This window comes from Mobula hypostoma, chromosome 4 (genome assembly GCF_963921235.1).
Source record: "Mobula hypostoma chromosome 4, sMobHyp1.1, whole genome shotgun sequence".
Classification (NCBI taxonomy): domain Eukaryota; kingdom Metazoa; phylum Chordata; class Chondrichthyes; order Myliobatiformes; family Myliobatidae; genus Mobula; species Mobula hypostoma.
The window spans coordinates 90,332,367-90,356,359 of NC_086100.1; the positions used below are offsets into that span (position 1 = coordinate 90,332,367).

Sequence of the window (23,993 nt, forward strand, 5' to 3'; positions counted from 1 at the left end):
GCCTCTGGTTTCCTCCACACTCTAAAGCCACACCACACTCTAAAGCCACACCAATTAGTCCATCGTTCTAAAATCCTCTGGTTTCCACCACACTCTGAAGCCACACCAATTAACCCATCGTTCTAAAATGCTCTGGTTTCCACCACACTCTAAAGCCACACCAATTAACCCATCGTTCTAAAATGCTCTGGTTTCCACCACACTCTAAAGCCATCACCAATTAACACATCGTTCTAAAATGCTCTGGTTTCCACCACACTCTTAAGCCACACCAATTACCCATCATTCTGCAATGCTCTGGTTTCCACCACACTCTGAAGCCACACCAATTAACCCATCGTTCTAAAATGCTCTGGTCTCCACCACACTCTAAAGCCACACCAATTAACCCATCGTTCTAAAATGCTTTGCTTTTCACGACACTCCAAATCCACACCAATTAACCCATCGTTCTAAAATGCTCTGGTTTCCACCACACTCTAAAGCCACACCAATTAACCCATCGTTCTAAAATGCTCTGGTTTCCACCACACTCTAAAGCCACACCAATTAACCCATCGTTCTAAAATGCTCTGGTTTCCACCACACTCTAAAGCCACACCAATTAACCCATCGTTCTAAAATGCTCTGGTTTCCACCACACTCTAAAGCCACACCAATTAACCCATCGTTCTAAAATGGTCTGGTCTCCACCACACTCTAAAGCCACACCAATTAACCCATCGTTCTAAAATGCTCTGGTTTCCACCACACTCTAAAGCCATCACCAATTAACACATCGTTCTAAAATGCTCTGGTTTCCACCACACTCTAAAGCCACACCAATTAACCCATCGTTCTAAAATGCTCTGGTTTCCACCACACTCTAAAGCCACACCAATACCCATCTTCAAAATGCTCAACACACTCTAAAGCCACACCAATTAACCCATCGTTCTAAAATGCTCTGGTTTCCACCACACTCTAAAGCCACACCAATTAACCCATCGTTCTAAAATGCTCTGGTTTCCACCACACTCTAAAGCCACACCAATTAACCCATCGTTCTAAAATGCTCTGGTTTCCACCACACTCTAAAGCCACACCAATTAACCCATCGTTCTAAAATGCTCTGGTTTCCACCACACTCTAAAGCCACACCAATTAACCCATCGTTCTAAAATGCTCTGGTTTCCACCACACTCTAAAGCCACACCAATTAACCCATCGTTCTAAAATGCTCTGGTTTCCACCACACTCTAAAGCCACACCAATTAACCCATCGTTCTAAAATGCTCTGGTTTCCACCACACTCTAAAGCCACACCAATTAACCCATCGTTCTAAAATGCTCTGGTTTCCACCACACTCTAAAGCCACACCAATTAACCCATCGTTCTAAAATGCTCTGGTTTCCACCACACTCTAAAGCCACACCAATTAACCCATCGTTCTAAAATGCTCTGGTTTCCACCACACTCTAAAGCCACACCAATTAACCCATCGTTCTAAAATGCTCTGGTTTCTAAACACACCAATTACTCGTTCTAAAATGCTCTGGTTTCCACCACACTCTAAAGCCACACCAATTAACCCATCGTTCTAAAATGCTCTGGTTTCCACCACACTCTAAAGCCACACCAATTAACCCATCGTTCTAAAATGCTCTGGTTTCCACCACACTCTAAAGCCACACCAATTAACCCATCGTTCTAAAATGCTCTGGTTTCCACCACACTCTAAAGCCACACCAATTAACCCATCGTTCTGAAATGCTCTGGTTTCCACCACACTCTAAAGCCACACCAATTAACCCATCGTTCTAAAATGCTTTGCTTTTCACCACACTCTGAAGCCACACCAATTAACCCATCGTTCTAAAATGCTCTGGTGTCCACCACACTCTAAAGCCACACCAATTAACCCATCGTTCTAAAATGCTCTGGTTTCCACCACACTCTGAAGCCACACCAATAAACCCATCGTTCTAAAATGCTCTGGATTCCACCACACTCTAAAGCCTCACCAATTAACCCATCGTTCTTAAATGCTCTGGTTTCCACCACACTCTGAAGCCACACCAATTAACCCATCGTTCTAAAATGCTCTGGTTTCCACCACACTCTAAAGCCACACCAATTAACCCATCGTTCTAAAATGCTCTGGTTTCCACCACACTCTAAAGCCACACCAATTAACCCATCGTTCTAAAATGCTCTGGTTTCCACCACACTCTAAAGCCACACCAATTAACCCATCGTTCTAAAATGCTCTGGTTTCCACCACACTCTAAAGCCACACCAATTAACCCATCGTTCTAAAATGCTCTGGTTTCCACCACACTCTAAAGCCACACCAATTAACCCATCGTTCTAAAATGCTCTGGTTTCCACCACACTCTAAAGCCACACCAATTAACCCATCGTTCTAAAATCCTCTAGTTTCCACCACACTCTAAAGCCATCACCAATTAACCCATCGTTCGAAAATGCTCTGGTTTCCACCACACTCTAAAGCCACACCAATTAACCCATCGTTCTAAAATGCTCTGGTTTCCACCACACTCTAATGCCATAACCAATTAACCCATCGTTCTAAAATGCTCTGGTTTCCACCACACTCTAAAGCCACACCAATTAACCCATCATTCTAAAATGCTCTGGTTTCCACTGCACTCTAAAGTCACACCAATTACCCATTGTTCTGCAATGCTCTGGTTTCCACCACACTCTAAAGTCACACCAATTAACCCATCGTTCTAAAATGGTCTGGGCTCGACAACAGTCTTATGCCACACCCTTATGCACCCATCGTTCTAAAATGCTCTGGTTTCCACCACACTCTGAAGCCACACCAATTAACCCATCGTTCTAAAATGCTCTGGTTTCCACCACACTCTAAAGCCACACCAATTAACCCATCGTTCTAAAATGCTCTGGTTTCCACCACACTCTAAAGCCACACCAATTAACCCATCGTTCTGAAATGCTCTGGTTTCCACCACACTCTAAAGCCACACCAATTAACCCATCGTTCTAAAATGCTCTGGTTTCCACCACACTCTGAAGCCACACCAATTAACCCATCGTTCTAAAATGCTCTGGTTTCCACCACACTCTAAAGCCACACCAATTAACCCATCGTTCTAAAATGCTCTGGTTTCCACCACACTCTAAAGCCACACCAATTAACCCATCGTTCTAAAATGCTCTGGTTTCCACCACACTCTAAAGCCACACCAATTAACCCATCGTTCTAAAATGCTCTGGTTTCCACCACACTCTAAAGCCACACCAATTAACCCATCGTTCTAAAATGCTCTGGTTTCCACCACACTCTAAAGCCACACCAATTAACCCATCGTTCTAAAATGCTCTGGTTTCCACCACACTCTAAAGCCACACCAATTAACCCATCGTTCTAAAATGCTCTGGTTTCCACCACACTCTAAAGCCACACCAATTAACACCATCGTTCTAAACTGGTTCCACCACACTCTAACCCATCGTTCTAAAATGCTCTGGTTTCCACCACACTCTAAAGCCACACCAATTAACCCATCGTTCTAAAATGCTCTGGTTTCCACCACACTCTAAAGCCATCACCAATTAACACATCGTTCTAAAATGCTCTGGTTTCCACCACACTCTAAAGCCACACCAATTAACCCATCGTTCTAAAATGCTCTGGTTTCCACTACACTCTAAAGCCACACCAATTAACCCATCGTTCTAAAATGCTCTGGTTTCCACAACACTCTAAAGCCACACCAATTAACCCATCGTTCTAAAATGCTCTGGTCTCCACCACACTCTAAAGCCACACCAATTAACCCATCGTTCTAAAATGCTTTGCTTTTCACGACACTCTAAAGCCACACCAATTAACCCATCGTTCTGCAATGCTCTGGTCTCCACCACACTCTAATGCCATAACCAATTAACCCATCGTTCTACAATGCTCTGGTTTCCACCACACTCTAAAGCCACACCAATTAACCCACTGTTCTAAAATGCTCTGGTTTCCACCACACTCTAAAGCCATCACCAATTAACACATCGTTCTAAAATGCTCTGGTTTCCACCACACTCTAAAGCCACACCAATTAATCCATCATTCTAAAATGCTCTGGATTCCACTACACTCTAAAGTCACACCAATTACCCATCGTTCTGCAATGCTCTGGTTTCCACCACACTCTGAAGCCACACCAATTAACCCATCGTTCTAAAATGCTCTGGTCTCCACCACACTCTAAAGCCACACCAATTAACCCATCGTTCTAAAATGCTTTGCTTTTCACGACACTCTAAAGCCACACCAATTAACCCATCGTTCTAATATGCTCTGGTGTCCACCACACTCTGATACCACACCAATTAACCCATCGTTCTAAAATCCTCCGGTTTCCACCATACTCTGAAGCCACACCAATAAACCTATCGTTCTAAAATGCTCTGGTCTCCACCACACTCTAATGCCATAACCAATTAACCCATCGTTCTAAAATGCTCTGGTTTCCACCACACTCTAAAGCCACACCAATTAACCCATCGTTCTAAAATGCTCTGGTTTCCACCACACTCTAAAGCCACACCAATTAACCCATCGTTCTAAAATGCTCTGGTTTCCACCACACTCTAAAGCCACACCAATTAACCCATCGTTCTAAAATGCTCTGGTTTCCACCACACTCTAAAGCCACACCAATTAACCCATCGTTCTAAAATGCTCTGGTTTCCACCACACTCTAAAGCCACACCAATTAACCCATCGTTCTAAAATGCTCTGGTTTCCACCACACTCTAAAGCCACACTAATTAACCCATGGTTCTAAAATGCTCTGGTTTCCACCACACTCTAAAGCCACACCAATTAACCCATCGTTCTAAAATGCTCTGGTCTCCACCACACTCTAAAGCCACACCAATTAACCCATCGTTCTAAAATGCTCTGGTTTCCACCACACTCTAAAGCCACACCAATTAACCCATCGTTCTAAAATGCTCTGGTTTCCACCACACTCTAAAGCCACACCAATTAACCCATCGTTCTAAAATGCTCTGGTCTCCACCACACTCTAAAGCCACACCAATTAACCCATCGTTCTAAAATGCTCTGGTTTCCACCACACTCTAAAGCCTCACCAATTAACCCATCGTTCTTAAATGCTCTGGTTTCCACCACACTCTAAAGCCACACCAATTAACCCATTGTTCTAATATGCTCTGGTGTCCACCACACTCTGATACCACACCAATTAACCCATCGTTCTAAAATGCTTTGCTTTTCACCACACTCTGAAGCCACACCAATTAACCCATCGTTCTAAAATGCTCTGGTTTCCACCACACTCTAATGCCATAACCAATTAACCCATCGTTCTAAAATGCTCTGGTTTCCACCACACTCTAAAGCCACACCAATTAACCCATCGTTCTAAAATGCTCTGTTTCCACCACACTCTAAAGCCACACCAATTAACCCATCGTTCTCTCTGGTTTCCACCACACTCTAAAGCCACACCAATTAACCCATCGTTCTAAAATGCTCTGGTTTCCACCACACTCTAAAGCCACACCAATTAACCCATCGTTCTAAAATGCTCTGGTTTCCACCACACTCTAAAGCCACACCAATTAACCCATCGTTCTAAAATGCTCTGGTTTCCACCACACTCTAAAGCCACACCAATTAACCCATCGTTCTAAAATGCTCTGGTTTCCACCACACTCTAAAGCCACACCAATTAACCCATCGTTCTAAAATGCTCTGGTTTCCACCACACTCTAAAGCCACACCAATTAACCCATCGTTCTAAAATGCTCTGGTTTCCACCAACTCTAAAGCCACACCAATTAACCCATCGTTCTAAAATGCTCTGGTTTCCACCACACTCTAAAGCCACACCAATTAACCATCTTCTAAATGCTCTGGTTCCACCACACTCTAAGCCACACCAATTACCATCGTTCTAAAATGCTCTGGTCTCCACCACACTCTAAAGCCATAACCAATTAACCCATCGTTCTGAAATGCTCTGGTTTCCACCACACTCTAAAGCCACACCAATTAACCCATCGTTCTAAAATGCTCTGGTTTCCACCACACTCTGAAGCCACACCAATTAACCCATCGTTCTAATATGCTCTGGTTTCCACCACACTCTAAAGCCATCACCAATTAACCCATCGTTCTAAAATGCTCTGGTTTCCACCACACTCTAAAGCCACACCAATTAACCCATCGTTCTAAAATGCTCTGGTTTCCACCACACTCTAAAGCCACACCAATTAACCCACTGTTCTAAAATACTCTGGTTTCCACCACACTCTAAAGCCATCACCAATTAACACATCGTTCTAAAATGCTCTGGTTTCCACCACACTCTAAAGCCACACCAATTAACCCATCGTTCTAAAATGCTCTGGTTTCCACCACACTCTAAAGCCACACCAATTAACCCATCGTTCTAAAATGCTCTGGTCTCCACCACACTCTAAAGCCACACCAATTAACCCATCGTTCTAAAATGCTCTGGTTTCCACCACACTCTAAAGCCATCACCAATTAACCCATCGTTCTAAAATGCTCTGGTTTCCACCACACTCTAAAGCCACACCAATTAACCCATCGTTCTAAAATGCTCTGGTCTCCACCACACTCTAATGCCATAACCAATTAACCCATCGTTCTGAAATGCTCTGGTTTCCACCACACTCTAAAGCCACACCAATTAACCCATCGTTCGAAAATGCTCTGGTTACCACAACACTCTAAAGCCACACTAATTAACCCATCGTTCTAAAATGCTCTGGTTTCCACCCCACTCTAAAGCCACACCAATAAACCCATCGTTCTAAAATGCTCAGGTTTCCACCACACTCTAAAGCCACATCAATTAACCCATCATTCTAAAATGGTCTGGTCTCCACCACAGTCTAAAGCCACACCAATTAACCCATCATTCTGAAATGCTCTGGTTTCCACCCCACTCTAAAGCCACACCAATAAACCCATCGTTCTAAAATGCTCATGTTTCCACCACACTCTAAAGCCACATCAATTAACCCATCGTTCTAAAATGGTCTGGTCTCCACCACACTCTAAAGCCACACCAATTAACCCATCGTTCTAAAATGCTCTGGTTTCCACCACACTCTAAAGCCACACCTATTAACCCATCGTTCTAAAATGGTCTGGTCTCCACCACACTCTAAAGCCACACCAATTAACCCATCGTTCTAAAATGCTCTGGTGTCCACCACACTCTGATACCACACCGATTAACCCATTGTTCTAAAATCCTCTGGTTTCCACCACACTCTGAATCCACACCAATTAACCCATCGTTCTAAAATGCTCTGGTCTCCACCACACTCTAATGCCATAAGCAATTAACCAATCGTTCTGAAATGCTCTGGGTTCCTCCACACTCTAACGCCACACCAATTAACCCATTGTTCTAAAATGCTTTCCTTTTCACCACACTCTGAAGCCACACCAATTAACCCATCGTTCTAAAATGCTCTGGTTTCCACCACACTCTGAAAGCACACCAATTAACCCATCGTTCTAAAATGCTCTGGTTTCAACCACACTCTAAAGCCACACCTATTAACGCATCGTTGTAAAATGGTCTGCTCTCCACCACACTCTAAAGCCACACCAATTAACCCATTGTTCTAAAATGCTCTGGTTTCTACCACACTCTTGTGCCACACCAATTAACCCATCGTTCTAAAATGCTCTGGCTTCCACCACACTCTAAAGCCATAACCAATTAACACATCGTTCTAAAATGCTCTGGTTTCCACCACATTCTAAAGCCCGCACCAATTAAACCATCATTCTAAAAAGCTCTGGATTCCACTACACTCTAAATTCACGCCAATTAACCCATCGTTCTGCAATGCTCTGGTCTCAACCACACTCTAATGCCATAACCAATTAACCCACTGTTCTAAAATGCTCTGGTTTCCACCACACTCTAAAGCCATCACCAATTAACCCATCGTTCTAAAATGGTCTGGGCTCGACAACAGTCTTACGCCACACCCTTATGCTGCACCAATTAACCCATCGTTCTAAAATGCTCTGGTCTCCACCACACTCTAAAGCCACACCAATTAACCCATCGTTCTAAAATGCTCTGGTTTCCACCACACTCTAAAGCCATAACCAATTAACACATCGTTCTAAAATGCTCTGGTTTCCACCACATTCTAAAGCCCGCACCAATTAACCCATCGTTCGAAAATGCTCTGGTTACCACAACACTCTAAAGCCACACTAATTAACCCATCGTTCTAAAATGCTCTGGTTTCCACCACACTCTAAAGCCATAAACAATTAACACATCGTTCTAAAATGCTCTGGTTTCCACCACATTCTAAAGCCCGCACCAATTAGCCCATCGTTCTAAATTGCTCTGGTTTCCACAACACTCTAAACCCACACCAATAAACCCATCGTTCTAAAATGGTCTGGGTTCTACAACAGTCTTACGCCACACCCTTATGCTGCACCAATTAACCCATCGTTCGAAAATGCTCTGGTTTCCACAACACGCTAAAGCCACACCAATGCACCCATCGTTCTAAAATGCTCTGGTTTCTACCACACTCTTATGCCACACCAATTAACCCATCGTTTTAAAATGCTCTGGTGTCCACCACACACTTTTGCCTAACCAATTAACCCATCGTTCTAAAATCCTCTGGTTTCCACCACACTCTAAAGCCATAACCAATTAACACATCGTTCTAAAGTGCTCTGGTTTCCTCCACACTCTAAAGCCACACCACACTCTAAAGCCACACCAATTAACCCATCGTTCTAAAATGCTCTGGTTTCCACCACACTCTAAAATTGCACCAATTAACCCATCGTTCGAAAATGCTCTGGTTACCACAACACTCTAAAGCTACACCAATTAACCCATTGTTCTAAAAAGCTCTGGTCTCCACCACACTCTTATGCCACACCAATTAACTCATCGTTCCAAAATCCTCTGGTTTCCACCACACTCTAAAGCCATCACCAATTAATACATCGTTCTAAAATGCTCTGGTTTCCACCACACTCTAAAGCCACAGCAATTAATCTATCATTCTAAAATGCTCTGGATTCCACTACACTCTAAAGTCACACCAATTACCCATCATTCTGCAATGCTCTGGTTTCCACCACACTCTGAAGCCACACCAATTAACCCATCGTTCTAAAATGTTCTGGTTTCCACCACACTCTAAAGCCACACCAATAACCCATCGTTATAAAATGCTCTGGTTTCCACCACACTCTAAAGCCACACCAATTAACCCATCATTCTAAAATGCTCCGATTTCCATCACACTCTAAAGGCACACCAATTAACCCATCGTTCTAAAATCGTCTGGTTTCCACCGCACTCTGAAGCTGCAGCAATTAACCCACCGTTCTAAAATGCTCTGGTCTCCACCACACTCTCAAGCCATAACCGATTAATCCATCGTTCTGAAATGCTCTGTTTTCCACCACACTCTAAAGCCACACCAATTAACCCATCGTTCTAAAATGCTCTGGTTTCCACCACACTCTAAAGCATGGTCATTGTGGGCTGAATGGCCTCCTTCTGGGTTATGTTTTTATGATTCAGTGATTTCCATTTTGTTATGAATACGTGTGGCACTGGCATCTTGTGTAACCAAAATATACTGACGGACTGTGCAGAGAGTGACTCCAAATAAACAGCCTCTCACATCCAAGCAGCCTGGAAGTAATTGCTTTTTCATTTCAGAACTTAATTAATTGTTAAACGTGGTCAGGCGTCAGCTTCTTCTGCTTTGAATGAATGAAAGAGAAGGGAAACAGTTGAGTGGCAGTGGTGTGTTCTCTCTTCGACAGCAACACCTGCATCACTGTCACCCACTGACTCTGCCATGTATAAACTAGGTGAAGCAAGCCTTTCATATTATACAAGGGCTGTCACTGACTCACTTGGCTGCTTACTATCATTACTTCATACCAGATAGAGGTATTCTATTTGTATCAACCCAAAGCCTGTCAAAAACAGATAGCACAATGCTGCAGACCATAGTGTTTGTGCGTGCATGTGTGTGTGTGTGTGTGTGTGTGTGTGTGTGTGTGAGAGAGTATATGTATGTGTGTGTGTGTGATTGTGCATATGTGTGTGCATGTGCATGTGTTAGTGTGTGTATTCGTGTCTCGGCTTCATTTCACAGATCAATAAATTGATTGTTTTCATGTACAGAAACCGTGATGAAAATCCATACCCTTCTATAACTTTGTTATTTTAGAAGCATTTAGAAAGTTAGTCAGTCTTTGGAATTTGCTGCTTTGGACAGTTGTGAAGGTTCAGTCACGGAGGATCAAGACAGAGTTTGATAGGTTTTTGGCTGTTAAGGGAACTGAGGTAAACAATCAGTTTGGAATGAAAGTCTCCCTCTATCCTTCTGGCTCTCTCATCACCTATTGTCAAACGTTGTCTGAAAATACTCCCATGGAGTTAGTGTAGGCAAACACACATTCGCTTTAAATGGATTTCTCTCATACATTCTGGTTCAGAGATCAATAAATCAGGTTCACACCTCAAAGTCACTTCTGAATGTAGAGACTACCTAAAGGGTCAGCTAAGACCAGAGACCATTTTCATTGTAATCTTACAGAAGGTATGGTCTGGGTACCATAGTCACCTCAGCAGACCAGGTCAGCATCTTCCACTTATATTGAAGTCACAACTGTGGAAAAGATGGCGGGAGTTGATTCTGTAACCAGTTTACAATGGAGGACGGGCAGGCACTTGCAGATGGCTGACAAGGTTACAATAAGAGGTAGGAGTGCAGGACTGCTCCAGTTTACAATGGAGGATGGGCAGGCACTTGCAGATGACTGACAAGGTTACAAGAGGTAGGAGTGCAGGACTGCTCCAGTTTACAATGGAGGACGGGCAGGCACTTGCACATGACTGACAAGGTTACAATAAGAGGTAGGAGTGCAGGACTGCTCCAGGACTTGCACCTTGTCACTTCCAGCTGTAAGATGATGGTTTCCTTGGCAGTGATGGTCCAGAGTTAAGTATTGGCCATGACCCAGCACACTTTCAACATCAGCCAAGGTAGGTCATAAGGAAATGATCAAATGCAAAAAAAACCACAATCAGTGTTTTCTTTTGCAACCAGTCAACAATGAAGGCTGGCGGTGAAACTGAGAGTTTATACTGAAACCATTCTCCTCCTACCTGGCTGGTTACTCCTCCTTCACGTTTTCCCATATCTCAGAATTTCAGAGACTCACATATTTGCGCCAAATCATAAACACTACAACACACTCATTCCTGCAATACTAGCCCCTCCTCAAACCATCAAAATACACACTCCCCAAGTACTAATCTCCACCACTGTTTGCCAACCACAACCCCCAATCACCTCTTCTCAACTACCACTCCCCAGCATCACTCTACAACCATATCTCCCCCACCACTCCCATACCGCCATCACTCACACCCAGGCTGTCCCATGCATCAGGTACAGTTAATGTGAGTATCAGACTCACCAAAGAACTGGTGTAGGTAGGATCAGAAGTGTCATCCTGGAGGTAGCGAGAGAGGCCAAAGTCAGACACCTTGCACACCAGGTTGCTGTTGACTAGGATGTTGCGAGCAGCCAGGTCACGATGTACGTAGTTCATCTCTGACAGGTACTTCATCCCGGCTGCTATGCCCCTCAGCATGCCCACCAGCTGGATGACAGTGAACTGCCCATCATTTTGCTGTAGGAGGTGAACAGATTCATTAGGCCACGTGAGTTTCAAAGTGTTCAGCCCTGCAGTGAGGTGGGCGAGGAGGAAGCGGCCTGAGTCTGCCTTCCACCGTACTTCTCTTAGCTGAACGGCAGCTTCCCATCCAGCCCACTCCATCAACACCCAAACCCTTCCATGTGTACATCTCCCCCTCACAACACCAACCCTGTAAACACCCAAACCCAACACTATCATAACCCACTCCCACAACATCCAAACCGCAATAGCATACATGATAGTAGTGAAAACCAAGAGGAAGCTATGACACAACAAGGAAGCTCCGAACACTGCCAGAGATGGATGACCTTCATTGCTGCCCTAAACGCCAGTGGCATAACAAGCAGTGAGTAAGTAAGTGACAGAAACAAGAGCACCCATACTATAGCAGAGTTGGAGTGTAAATTCTTCCTCATTTGGTTACATGAACAAGAAGTTATCTACTCAATTTGTTCTATTGCTCAAAGGACAGAGAGAATGTGTATAAAAGACACAAATATTTAACTTTGTGTTTGGGTGTGATGTGAAATCATTAAAGATACTGAACTGTACAAATACTGAATGATATTTTGAATTTCCAAATTGGCTAACGTGCATGACAGGTGGCATAATTGAAATAGGACATGGATGAATGGACTAGTAAGTTCACAGACATTACAAAGATTGGCAGCACTGTCGATTGTGTAGAAGATTGCCAAAGGATATAGGGGGATATAGATCAGCTGCATATATGGACAGAAAAATGTTAAATGGAATTTAATCTAGCCCAGTGTGAGGTGTACTTTGGGAAATCAACTGTAAAGGGAAAGTGGGAACGTGCACAGGGCTCTTAACACCACTGGTGTACAGAGGGACTGAGGTGTCCAAGTCTAAAGCTCTTTGAGAGTAGCTGTACAGGTTGATATGGTAATAAACAAAGCGCTTGGCAAGCTTGCATTTGCTAGTCAAGGCACTGAGCTCAAGAGTCAGAAAGTTATGTTGCAGCTTTATGAAACCTTGGTGACATCTGAAGTATTGCATTCAATTCTATTTGCCCCGTTATGGTAAAAGTGTGCAGGTTTTAGAAAGGGCACCACAGAGGGTTACAAGGATGCTGCCTGGATTAAAGGATTGCTCTATAAGAAGATGTTGGACAAACCTGGGTTGTTTCTTCTGGAGTGGTGGAGGCTAAACGGGAGATCTGATAGAAGTTTATATGGTTAAGAGAGGCACAGAGTAGGTAACTGGTATCTTTTTCCCAGGGTTAACATGTTCAGTACTAGAGGGATGCATTTAAGGTGACAGAGGATAAGTTCAAAGGAGATGTGCAGGGCAAGGGTTTTTTTTACACAGAATAGGGGTGTCTGGAATGCGCTGCCAGGAATGCTAGTGAAGGTAAATGTGATAGAGGCATTTAAAAGGTTCCTAGATAATGACATGAACGTGCTAAGAATGGAGGGACACGGACATTGTGTAGGCAGAAGGGAATGGTTTAGTTTGGTGTTTAACTGGTAGTTAAATTAGCCTGGCACAATGTTGTGGGTGGAAGGAGCTGCTCCTGTGCTGTACTGTTCTATGTGACTGAGAGACTAAGTTAGCAGTGGCATGGAAAATCCCAATGCAGATTAGTACCAGGAACAAAGCCCTGTTATCCACATACATAATGACTTATTGAGAAACCAATGTCCCAGCTATCTGAAATACCAAAGTAAAAGCACTTAGTAACAAAACCAAAACAGGCTGAAGAACATTTGGGGGGAGGGGCAGGGCACAGTGATGCAGCTGGTAGAGCTGCTGCAGCCCAGGGTCATTCCTGACCTCAGGTGCTGTCTCTATTCAGTTTGCATATTGTCCCAGGCTGCAGGTGTTGCTGTTTCCTGTTACATAACAAAAGGCCTTCAAATTGAAAAGTTAATTGGCCAAAGTTGATTGTCACTAGTGTGGGGAGTTAAGAGTGTGGAGAAAATTAATTTATGATTAGAGTAAATTGTTGCTTGGTGGTCAAGAGATCTATTCCTGTGGTGTAATACTCTATCATTGATGAATACTCTCAGTGGCCACTTTATTAGATACATCTGTTCATTAATGCAAATATCCAAATCAACCAATCACGTGGCAGCAACTCAATGCATAAAAGCATGCAGGCATGGTCAAGAGGTTCAGTAGTTGTTCAGAGCAAACATCAGAATGGGGAACAAATATGATCTTAATGACTTGTGTCAGGTGGTGTGGTTTGAGTATCTCAGAAACTGCTGATCTTCTGGGATTTTCACACACCCCAGTCTTTAGAGTTTACAGAGAATAGTGCAAAAACAAAATCCAGTGAATGGCAGTTCTGTGGGTGTAAATGCCTTGTTAATAAGAGGCCAGAGAATGGGAAGACTGGTTCAAGTTGACAGGAAGGCAACAGTAACTCAAATAACCAGGTGCTACAACTGTGGTCTGTAGAAGAGCATCTCTGAATGCACAACACATTGAACCTTGAAGTGGATGAGCTGCAGCAGCAGAAGACCATGAACATACAGTCAGTGGCCACTTTATTAGGTACCAGAGGTGCCACTGAATGTATTTCAAATGAGAATTCCAAAGGATCAATTAACAGAGATGTTTGGCTAAAAGTAATACAGAAAACAGTGAGACTGGGACTGGCAGCCTTGTGGTCTGTGTGAACTAGTGTTGGAGAGACAACATGCCTAGAAATAATTTTTTATCCTCTATTCAATTGCATGCCAATGTTCAACCCAAACATCAGCTTCCAGCTGTCTGAAAATTTTACTTGAATTTCAAATAACTTATTGGCTTATCAGTGCAAGTTACTAACGATGCTATAATTGTAAAAGAAAAGTCATACTGAAGTGGTCTCTGCCATAATTAAAATCATAAACCCTTGATGTGATCTCACAAGTCAGCAGTTTTCTGTTTTTATTTATCCCAAGCGATTTTCTTTGTTGATTTTATCAACAAATGGATTAGGAGCAGGAGTTGGCATTCAGCCCCTTATACCCAATCCATCATTTAATACGATCATGGCTGTTTTAAATGCAACCTCATTTGCAGGCTATCCTGGAACCCATTTATCAAAACCGTATGTACCTCTGCTTTAAAATTATTCAAAGACTCTGCCTCCATAGCCTTTGCCTTTTATGGAAAAGAACTCTCATTACTGTCTTAAAAGTGTGATCCCTTATTTGAAAATAGTGACCCCCCCCCCGTTGTAGATTCTCGCATAAGTAGAAACACTCTTTCCATATCCATACTGTAGGACTCCTCCCTTCAGCCGATTTTGACTGATACTGTCTCCTTGTGAAAGTTTATGTTAAATCCTTCATCCTTTAAAATATTTTTGACCATTTATCTCCACCACAAGCAGTAAAACTGAAACTTAGTGGCCTAGTTTTTGCTTTTCATAGAGCCTTGTGGAACAGAAAAGCACAGGTTTCAACAGGATGACAGTGCTGCTGGACACTAGTACAACAGGGATAATGGACTGAAAACTGGGTCACTGATTACAGCACAGACTACTCTCTGCTCCCAAAAAGAAGACTATGAATATTAAATCAAAGCATATTATTTTCTGTGTGTAATCTTTCTATCCAGAAGGACTTGCTGTGAAGTTCTGCTTAAACCACCAGCTTCTAGGCTTCAGGGCAAGACCTTCTACTTTCGTCATTATTTTCACTGAGGTCTAAACAATTGCAAACAACAATCATACTTCCTGAAGGTCTTAGACACTGGTGCATTAGGGAAAGGGATGCAGAGGACCTGGATGGAGATGAGGGAGGAGTGAGTGGAGGTGGTGAGAGAAGTTAGGGATCAAGATGTGTCTGAAAGTGGCGACTTTACATGGAGCTCTTGAAGGGAATCATCAAATATTTCTGTTTAGGGCTAATGCAGCAGAAATACACAGTGTCAGCTGTGGGTACTTCAGTAAGCAACACTGTGATCAGAAATAGGTTAATATCACTGGCGAATGTCATGAAATTAGTTGATTTTTGTCAGCAGTACATCGCAATACAATAAAATTCTATAAAATACAATATGGAATATATTTGTAAATAATAAATAGTGCAAAAAGAGAGCAGAAAAAATGTATGTATGAAGATAGTGTACATGGGTTCATTGTCCATTCAGAAATCTGCTGGCAGAGGAGAAGCTGTTCTTAAAACATTGAGTGTCTGCCTTCAGGCTCCTGTACCTCCTTCTTAATGGTAGTAATGAGAAGCCGGCATGTCCTGGGTGATGGGGGTCCTTAATGATGGATGCTGCCTTTCAAAGATGTCCTTGATGCTTGGGAGGCTAGTGCCCAGGGAGGAAATGGCTGAGTTTAAAACTTTCTGTAGCTTTTTCTGATCTCGCGCAGTTACCTCCCGTATCAGATGGTGAAGCAACCAGTTAAGAGTGTAGAAATTTGCAACAGACTTTGGTGTCATCATTTCACAGGAGCTGCCCTAGGCCCAGCACATAAGTGCAATTAAGAAGAAAGCATGGTAGCACCTCAGCTTCCTTCTGCATGCCACCTTGGCTGAACAGAGCAGCACTTTTAATAAGAGAGTAAGACAACTGTGCTGCTCCAAAGGGCACTATAAGAGGTCATTCTTACCCTTGGCAATTAGGCTCTGTAATGAGGCAAACTACAGCCGGGGAAGAGATGACTCCCTCCTGTTAGACTGTTTGAGATACCTTAGCTGTTATTCTTTCTTACTTCTCTTCTAATATTTGTATATTTCTGCACTTGTAATGCTACTGTGACACTGTAATTTCCTTTGGGATCAATAAAGTAGCTATCTATCTAAGTCCCCCACCATCCAAGCCACACTCTCTTCTCGATGCTGCCATCAGGAAGGAAGTATAGAAGCCTCAGGCCTACCATATTCAGGAACAGTTATTACCCCTCAACCACCGGGCTCTTGAACTAAAGGGGTAACCTCACTCAACTTTACTTGTCCCATCACTGATCTGTTCCCACAACTATGAACTCACATTCAAGGACTCTTTACCTCATGTTCTAGATATTTATTGCTTCTTTATTTTATTTTTTCATCGTTACCATCAAGGAGAGGTACGGGAGCCTAAGGCACACACCCAGTGTTTTAGGACAGCTTCTTCCCTCTGCCATCTGATTTCTAAATGGACAATCAGCCCATGTACACTACCTCACCATTTTCCCCTCTGCCTTTGAACTACTTATTTAATTTAATTTTATATTTATATTTATATATTTCCTATTGTAATTTGTAGTTTTATTATTCTGTAGTGCACAAAACAACAGATTTCACGACACAGGCCAGAGATATTAAACCTGATTCTGAGTCTGAGTCTGAAGATAGCCCAGTATGAGGTAACAAATAAAGTGCCGGAAGAACTCCGCATGTCCGGCAGCAAATGTGGAAATGGACAGTTGGTATTTGGGTTGAGTCCCTTCATGTGGACTTAAAGATAGAAGCCAGTAGAAAGAGGTAGAGTAAGAGCAGGATACTCAGTCTGGAGTGAGATCATGTCCAAAGAATAGGTGAGCAGCAAGAAAAATAGAGGGGGAGAATTGACAGAGGGTCTCAGAGTTTCCTGTCAAAGCGAATACTTTTCAAAGTGGGCATAGCTTGAAGAGACTCGACAGTGGAACAGTGAAATGGAGACACAGGAGATTGCAGATGCTGGAATTGAGAGCAACCCACAAGATTATGCCTGACCCACTGAGTGCCTCTGGCATCTTACCTGTTGCTCCATATTCTAGTATCACTTGTGTCTCAGGCCTCGTAGGAAGGTTCAGAGAAGGTGTGGGAGGTGGCAGGAAAGGTCTCCAGGAAAATGAGGAGGAGAGGAGGTCTTGTAAAAGATTAGGAAGGGGAAGGAGGGAAAAAAGAAGAATGGAGAGGTCAGGGTAGTAGAATTTCCTGGCTGGGAGGAAAGTAGTCAGTATTCTGGGTGGTAATTGGAGAACAGAACTTCACCAGCACCCTTTGAGTTGTAGTTGTACACTGCTGCTGATACTGGTGCACTCTGAGATCCTTTAGGCTGTGATAGCACAATAAAAGCTTGGAACACCTGGCTGGGTAACAATGGGTAGTTGATACAGAGCAAATGAGAGGTTGCAGCTTGTTTTTAACACAAGTCAAAACATTAGCTGCATACAAAGGGGCACCATTGCTTTTACTAGCTGTCCTTCAAAGTCGCAGAAAAGAGGAGGGAACTAGCAGAATGCCTCAGTACCACTGATGAGTGTTCACTTTTGACCCTGGATGTTGTCTGTGTGGAGTTTGCACATTTTCCCTGTGGCCGGGTGCTCAGTTTCTTCCATATCCCAAACCTATGGGGGTTAGTTGTTAATAAGCTGCTATAAATTGACACTAGTGTGTATGTGGGTGGTGCAATAGGGGTAGGTGGGAGACTGATGAAGGGAATGTGGTAAGTGAAGACAGCTTCTAGAGGTGGTGCCTAGAGAAGGCTAAATGTGTCATTAGGACCCTCACCATCTGAGACAAGCCCTCTTCTCGTTGCTACGATCAGGGAAGAGGTACAGGAGCCTGAAGACCCACATTCAATGATTCCAGAACAGCTTTTTCTCCTCCAAATACTCCATGAACCGATGTTTTCTTTTCCTTGTACTATTTATTTATATTTGTAATCCTTAGTAATTTTATGTCTGCACTGTACTGCTGCTGCAAATCAGCACATACGTCATACAGTTCAGTGATGATAAATTTAATCTTGATTGTGAATGAAATGGGATTGATGGAAGAGTAATACAAAATTACTCGGTGGGCCGAACAGCCCCTTTCCATTCCTGACTCTATAAGAACGCAGGAAGAAGTTGTGAGTCATTTGACTAGACACCCTTTGGCAAAGGTGCTTGAATAATTACCCTGAGGAATGAATCCAGTGCTCCGTTCTCCATGAATTCCGTGATGATCATCACTGGTCGACTCTTGGTCACCACTCCTTCCAAGCGGATGATGTTTGGATGGTCGAACTGGCCCATGATACTGGCCTCACTCAGAAAATCTCGCCGTTGCTTCTCAGAGTAGGCAGCCTTTAGAGTTTTAATTGCTGCGTAAATTTCGCGCTTTGCTGATAGTTTGAGGCGGCCCTTGTACACTTCCCCAAATTCTCCTGGATGGGCAAAAGGGGGATATGTGTGTGTGGTTACAAGGCAAGGTTAATTAAAAAAAAATGAAACCAGGTCATTTACCAAATTTTAAAAAAACCTCAGTTTCAGCTACACTGCAAAATATGTCCCACAAGTGAGAAGAAAAGTCAATGTGCACAACATCTGAAACACAACAAGATGTACCTGCTCCAATTACTTCCTCAATTTTCACACATGAGACATCAATCTCCTTGGCAAACTCCCGGACGGCCTCATTTGGATCCTCATAAGTGAATGGATCAATGTAGATCTTCATCCCAGGAGAACCTAAGGCGTTCAGACAGCAGATATCAATCAAATTAGCTGCCACTAGGGCATTTACAAAGCCACAGGATCTTCCCATTTACCCCTGGTCTTGTCATGAATATGAAACACTGACAGTCTGTGGAAAATATCGACACTTAGACTTGTGGTAAAGAGATGGCTTTCACATATCCCCTGACTGAGGAAATCTGTGGTTCATAAGGTTCCTTCTGTTTACAATGAACAAATATATCTCTCCACAATACAGGTTGGCTGGAGCTAGTCAACAACTTTAATTGTAACAGAGAGAGTAAACAGTCGTAAAGTAACAGATTAGACTGTGAGGAGAATTTAAAATGAATCCATCAAATTTTCTGCTTTGCTTTTTCTTGACACAGTCCTCTTCAACCTGGTCCATCAGCATACATAGGCATATATTCTCATCTAATTATACCACTCTCAGGCCCCAGTGACCAATAGGTCAAGAATCCGCAGTGAATCTTAATCATTCTGCTCAAATATTAGTGCCGCATTTTTAAATATTAATTGCAGCTACTGCATTACTTTCTTATCTTATTCCACTAATGCAGGGGTTCCCAACCTTTTTTATACCATGCACCCCTACCATTAAACGGGGGATCTGTGGGCCCCAGGATGGGGACAGGGCACTGAAGTGAGTCACAGTTAATTCTGGTGAGGGTGAGCTGACTGAACGGTAAGCAGGGCTGGAGCTGAACTCTGTACATAAGGGATGCCAATGGGAGTTGCCCTCCTTCCCACAATCCACCAACTGTAAAAGAGACTTTGTGATGACGTCTTCCATAGTTGTATGTCTGGTAGGTGAGAGTAGGACTGGACTTAACCTTGACCCCAGATAATGATGGTGACATCTGATGTCACGAAATTTAGATGCCTGAATTCTGGGGAGTAGGACAGTTAGTGTAAGCTACTGACAAGAAGGAAAGCTTGGAAGCGAATTGGCTCTAAAGGTGTATGGGCTGCAATCAACCTTCGGGAAATGTACAAGCTCTACCACCAGGATGGATATGGAACAAGAGCCCGATTCAACCACTCACCTGGGGTAATCTACAGTGGAAAATTAACGTACCCAAAGCACACATCTTTGGGATGTGGGAGGAAACCAACAGTCACAGCGAAAGTGTGCAAACTCCACAGAGGAAGCACCGGAGGTGAGGATTGAACTTGGGTTTCTGAAGCTGTGAGCAGTAGATCTACCCTGCTGCCCATTGAATCTGTTTCTAGCACTCTCAGCACATTTCATAACTTAGAAACACGCTGTCTAAAACATTTTCTTCCCCTTTGTTCATTTGTCTCCTTATTTACTCTCTGCACTCATTTGTCCAAAATTAGAGCCATACAGCACAGATATAGGCCCTTTGGCCCATCTAATTTGTGCCTAACCTATTATTCTGTCTAATCCCATCAACCTGCACCTGGACCATAGCCCTTCATTCCCCTCCCATTCATGTACTTATACAAACGTCTTTGCAATCAAACCCACATCCAACACATCTGCTGGCAGCTCTGAGTGAAGAAGATCTTGTTCAGGCTTCCCTTAAATATTTCAGTTCTCAGGAAGGATGTGGGAACTATAGAAAGGGTGCAGAGGAGATTTACAAGGATGGTGCCTGGATTGGGGAGCATCCCTAATGAGAATAAGTTGAATGAACTCGGCCTTTTCTCCTTGGAGCGACGGAGGATGAAAGGTGACCTGATAGAGGTGTACAAGATAATAGAGGCATTGATCATGTGGATAGTCAGAGGCTTTTTCCCAGGGCTGAAATGGCTAGCACGAGAGGGCACCGTTTTAAGGTGCTTGAAAGTAGGTACAGAGGAAATGTCAGGGGTAAGTGGTGAGTGTGTGGAATGGGTTGCCGGCGACGGTGGTGGAGGCGGATACAATAGGGTCTTTTAAGAGACTTCTGGATAGGTACATAGAGCTCAGCATTGTGTTTGACACAGCATTGCGGGCCAAAGGGCCTGTACTGTGCTGTAGGTTTTCCATGTTTCACCTTTAAACTATGTTCTCTAGTTCTTGTCTCACCCAACCTCATTTGAGAAAGCTTGCATACATTTACACTATTTATACCTCTTATAATTTTGTATATTTCTATCAAATCTCCCCTCATTATCCTATGCTTCAGGGAATGAAGTCTTAACCTATTCAACTGTGCCTTATAGCTCAGGTCCTTAAGTAACAGCAACATCCTTGTAACTCTTCTCCGCACTGTTTCAAACTTATTAATATCTTTCCTTTAGATGTGACCAAAATTGTACATAATACTCCAAATTTGGTCTTGTCAAGGTATTATACAATTTCAATTTCAACACAACATCCCAGCTCCTATACTCAATACTCCAAATTATGCAGGCCAATGTGTAGAATGCTCTACCTGTGAGCCCACATTCAATGAAATATGGATCTGTATTTCCATGTTCTTTGGTTCTACCACACTCTAGGTTTCACTGAGTGAGTCTGAGTATGTCCTCTCAAAGGGCAACACCTCACATTTGTCTGCAGTAAATTACATGCCATTTTTCAATCCATTTTTCCAGCTCCCACCGCTGGCTTTGATAGTCTTCCTTACTGTCCACTATATCAGCCAATCTTGTGTCACATCACTAGTCACAGGCCCCCAGTAAGAGGCAGACATCCACTACCACCCTCTGTCTACTGCTAAGCCAATATTGAACTTACTACTTCACCTTAAATGCGAAACGACACAAACTCTGACCCACTTCCCATGTGGGGTTTTCTCAAAGGACTTTCTAAACACCATGTAGGCAATATCCACTGCCCCTCTTTCAGCAACATTCGGTAACCTCCTTGAAAAACTAAAAATTTGGTTAGACACGACTGACAATGCACAAAACCATGTTGACTATCCTTAATCAGGCCCTGTCTATCCAAATATTTATATTTCTCATCCCTTAGAATACATTCCAATAATTTACCCAGGCTCATTAGCCTATGTCAGGCTCATTAGCCTATAATTTCCCAGCTCATTCTTAGACCCTTTCTTGAACCTCGCTCATGGCTAAGTATGTTTTAAATACCTCTGCAAGGACCTGCAACTTTGCCACTCGCCTCCCACAAGACGTGAGGGGACACCTTGTCAGGCCCTGGGCACTTAGCCAGTCTAATTTTTTTTCCAAAACAGCAAACACCTCCCCTTTCGTAATCTGGATATGATCCATGACCACACAACTGTTCTGCATCAGTTCTATTGACTCTGTGTCTGGCTCCTGAGTAAATGAAGAATCAAAAAATCTTTTTAAGATCATCCCCATCTCTTTTAGCTCAAGACATAGATAACTACACTGATCTCCAGGTGCACCAATTCTGACTTGTTATCCTTTTCCTCTTAATATATCTGTAGAAGTCCTTGAGATTCTCCTTCATCTTGTCTGTACTTGTAATATTTCACTTTTGAAAGCCTCCCACTTACTATGCATCCCTTTGCCAGAAAACAACCTGTGCCAATCTACACCTGCCAGAATCAATCTGATGCAACCAAAATTGGCCTTTGTCCAATTTATAACCTCAAAGCAAGGAGTCCTATAACTTCTCCATAATTATCTTGAACCTAGTAGAATTTCTTTCTCCAGATCCAAATATCTCCCTATATGTAAATCTGATACTGTCCTGCCTCATTACCTAGTAGGATATCCAGTATCTTGCTTTCTCTGTTTGAGACCTCTACCGAGGAAACTTTCCTGCAGATATTTGACAAAGTCTATTCTATCCAGTACTGTTATACTATGGGGTCCTAATCACTGTGTGGTAGGTTTAAATTATCTACTATCACAACCTTATTTTTCTGCTGTGACGTTTTATCTGACGAGTAATGCCAGTCCTCCTCCTTTGATACCTTCCTCCCTCTTCTTTGTCTAAAACAACAGAACCATCATAATTCCATGTGCTGATCCATGCTCTAAGTTATCTGCCTTACCTACAATACTCTTTGCATTGAAATATACACAGCTATGAACATTAGTCCCTCCTTGCTTGACCTTTTGATTCCCGCCTTTGTTTATCACCTTAAATCTATTTTCCCTACAACCACCCAGGTTCCCACCCCACTGCAGCTCTAGTTTGAACATTCCAGAGCAGCACTAGTAAACCTTCCTGCAAGGATATTGGTCACTCACCCTCCAGTTCAGGTTCAAACTGTCCCATTTTTTACAGGTCCCATTACCAGTAGTTGGTCCAGCCACCCTCAAGTGAAAACGTTCTTACCTAGATCCTCCTAAACCTCTTACCCTGCACACTGAACTAATGACCTTAAATGTTAAACACCCCTGCGATAGTCTCTGAGTTTCTGAAACCCTTTCATAGAATTAAATATCGGATAAGCTTACAAGTTATCCATCCCATACGGACAATCAGTATTTCTAGGGACATGGGTTGGTTACCAAACAGGATGCCCTATTGAGTCAATCAGCTGCTCTGTCCTTTCCTGTTCTATGTTCTATGATTGTAGTGGAGGGAGCAAAGATAGAACAGTGTCCTGTCCATCGTTCAGGTTATCTCCTCTCCAACAGAAAGCACATCGGCTGGAAAAGCAGAAGTAGAATGTGATCAGTGAACAAGGTCTTTTTTTTAATCTGTGGGAGGGGAGAAAGACTGAGCGAGGGAACAGTTCTAAATCATCTTGTGCTTCAGTTGTTCACAATGCTCTGGTTAGTATTTCCGGTTTGAAAGCTGATCCACAGCTGGAACAGAGCTGACAGGTTCATCGGTAACATAACCCTTTTCGTGCATTATAAAGCATCCCTCGATGATGGCAGATATAATATTGTGACTGCTCTACAGCAATAGGAATATT

General features: G+C 43.0%; 1 protein-coding gene across 5 annotated transcripts in view; it reads right to left on the reverse strand.

The window, feature by feature from the left end:
- LOC134345458 (ephrin type-B receptor 1) overlaps window positions 1-23,993 on the reverse strand; it is a 700,860-nt gene that overhangs the window by 117,554 nt on the left and 559,313 nt on the right. For all 5 annotated transcript variants that reach the window (XM_063046149.1, XM_063046152.1, XM_063046151.1 and 2 more), the window contains exons 10-12: window positions 19,045-19,167; window positions 18,616-18,863; window positions 11,535-11,750 (exon numbers count right to left, since the gene is read on the reverse strand). In XM_063046149.1, coding sequence (XP_062902219.1) covers window positions 11,535-11,750; window positions 18,616-18,863; window positions 19,045-19,167 — 587 coding nt within the window. The remainder of the gene's footprint in view (window positions 1-11,534; window positions 11,751-18,615; window positions 18,864-19,044; window positions 19,168-23,993) is intronic.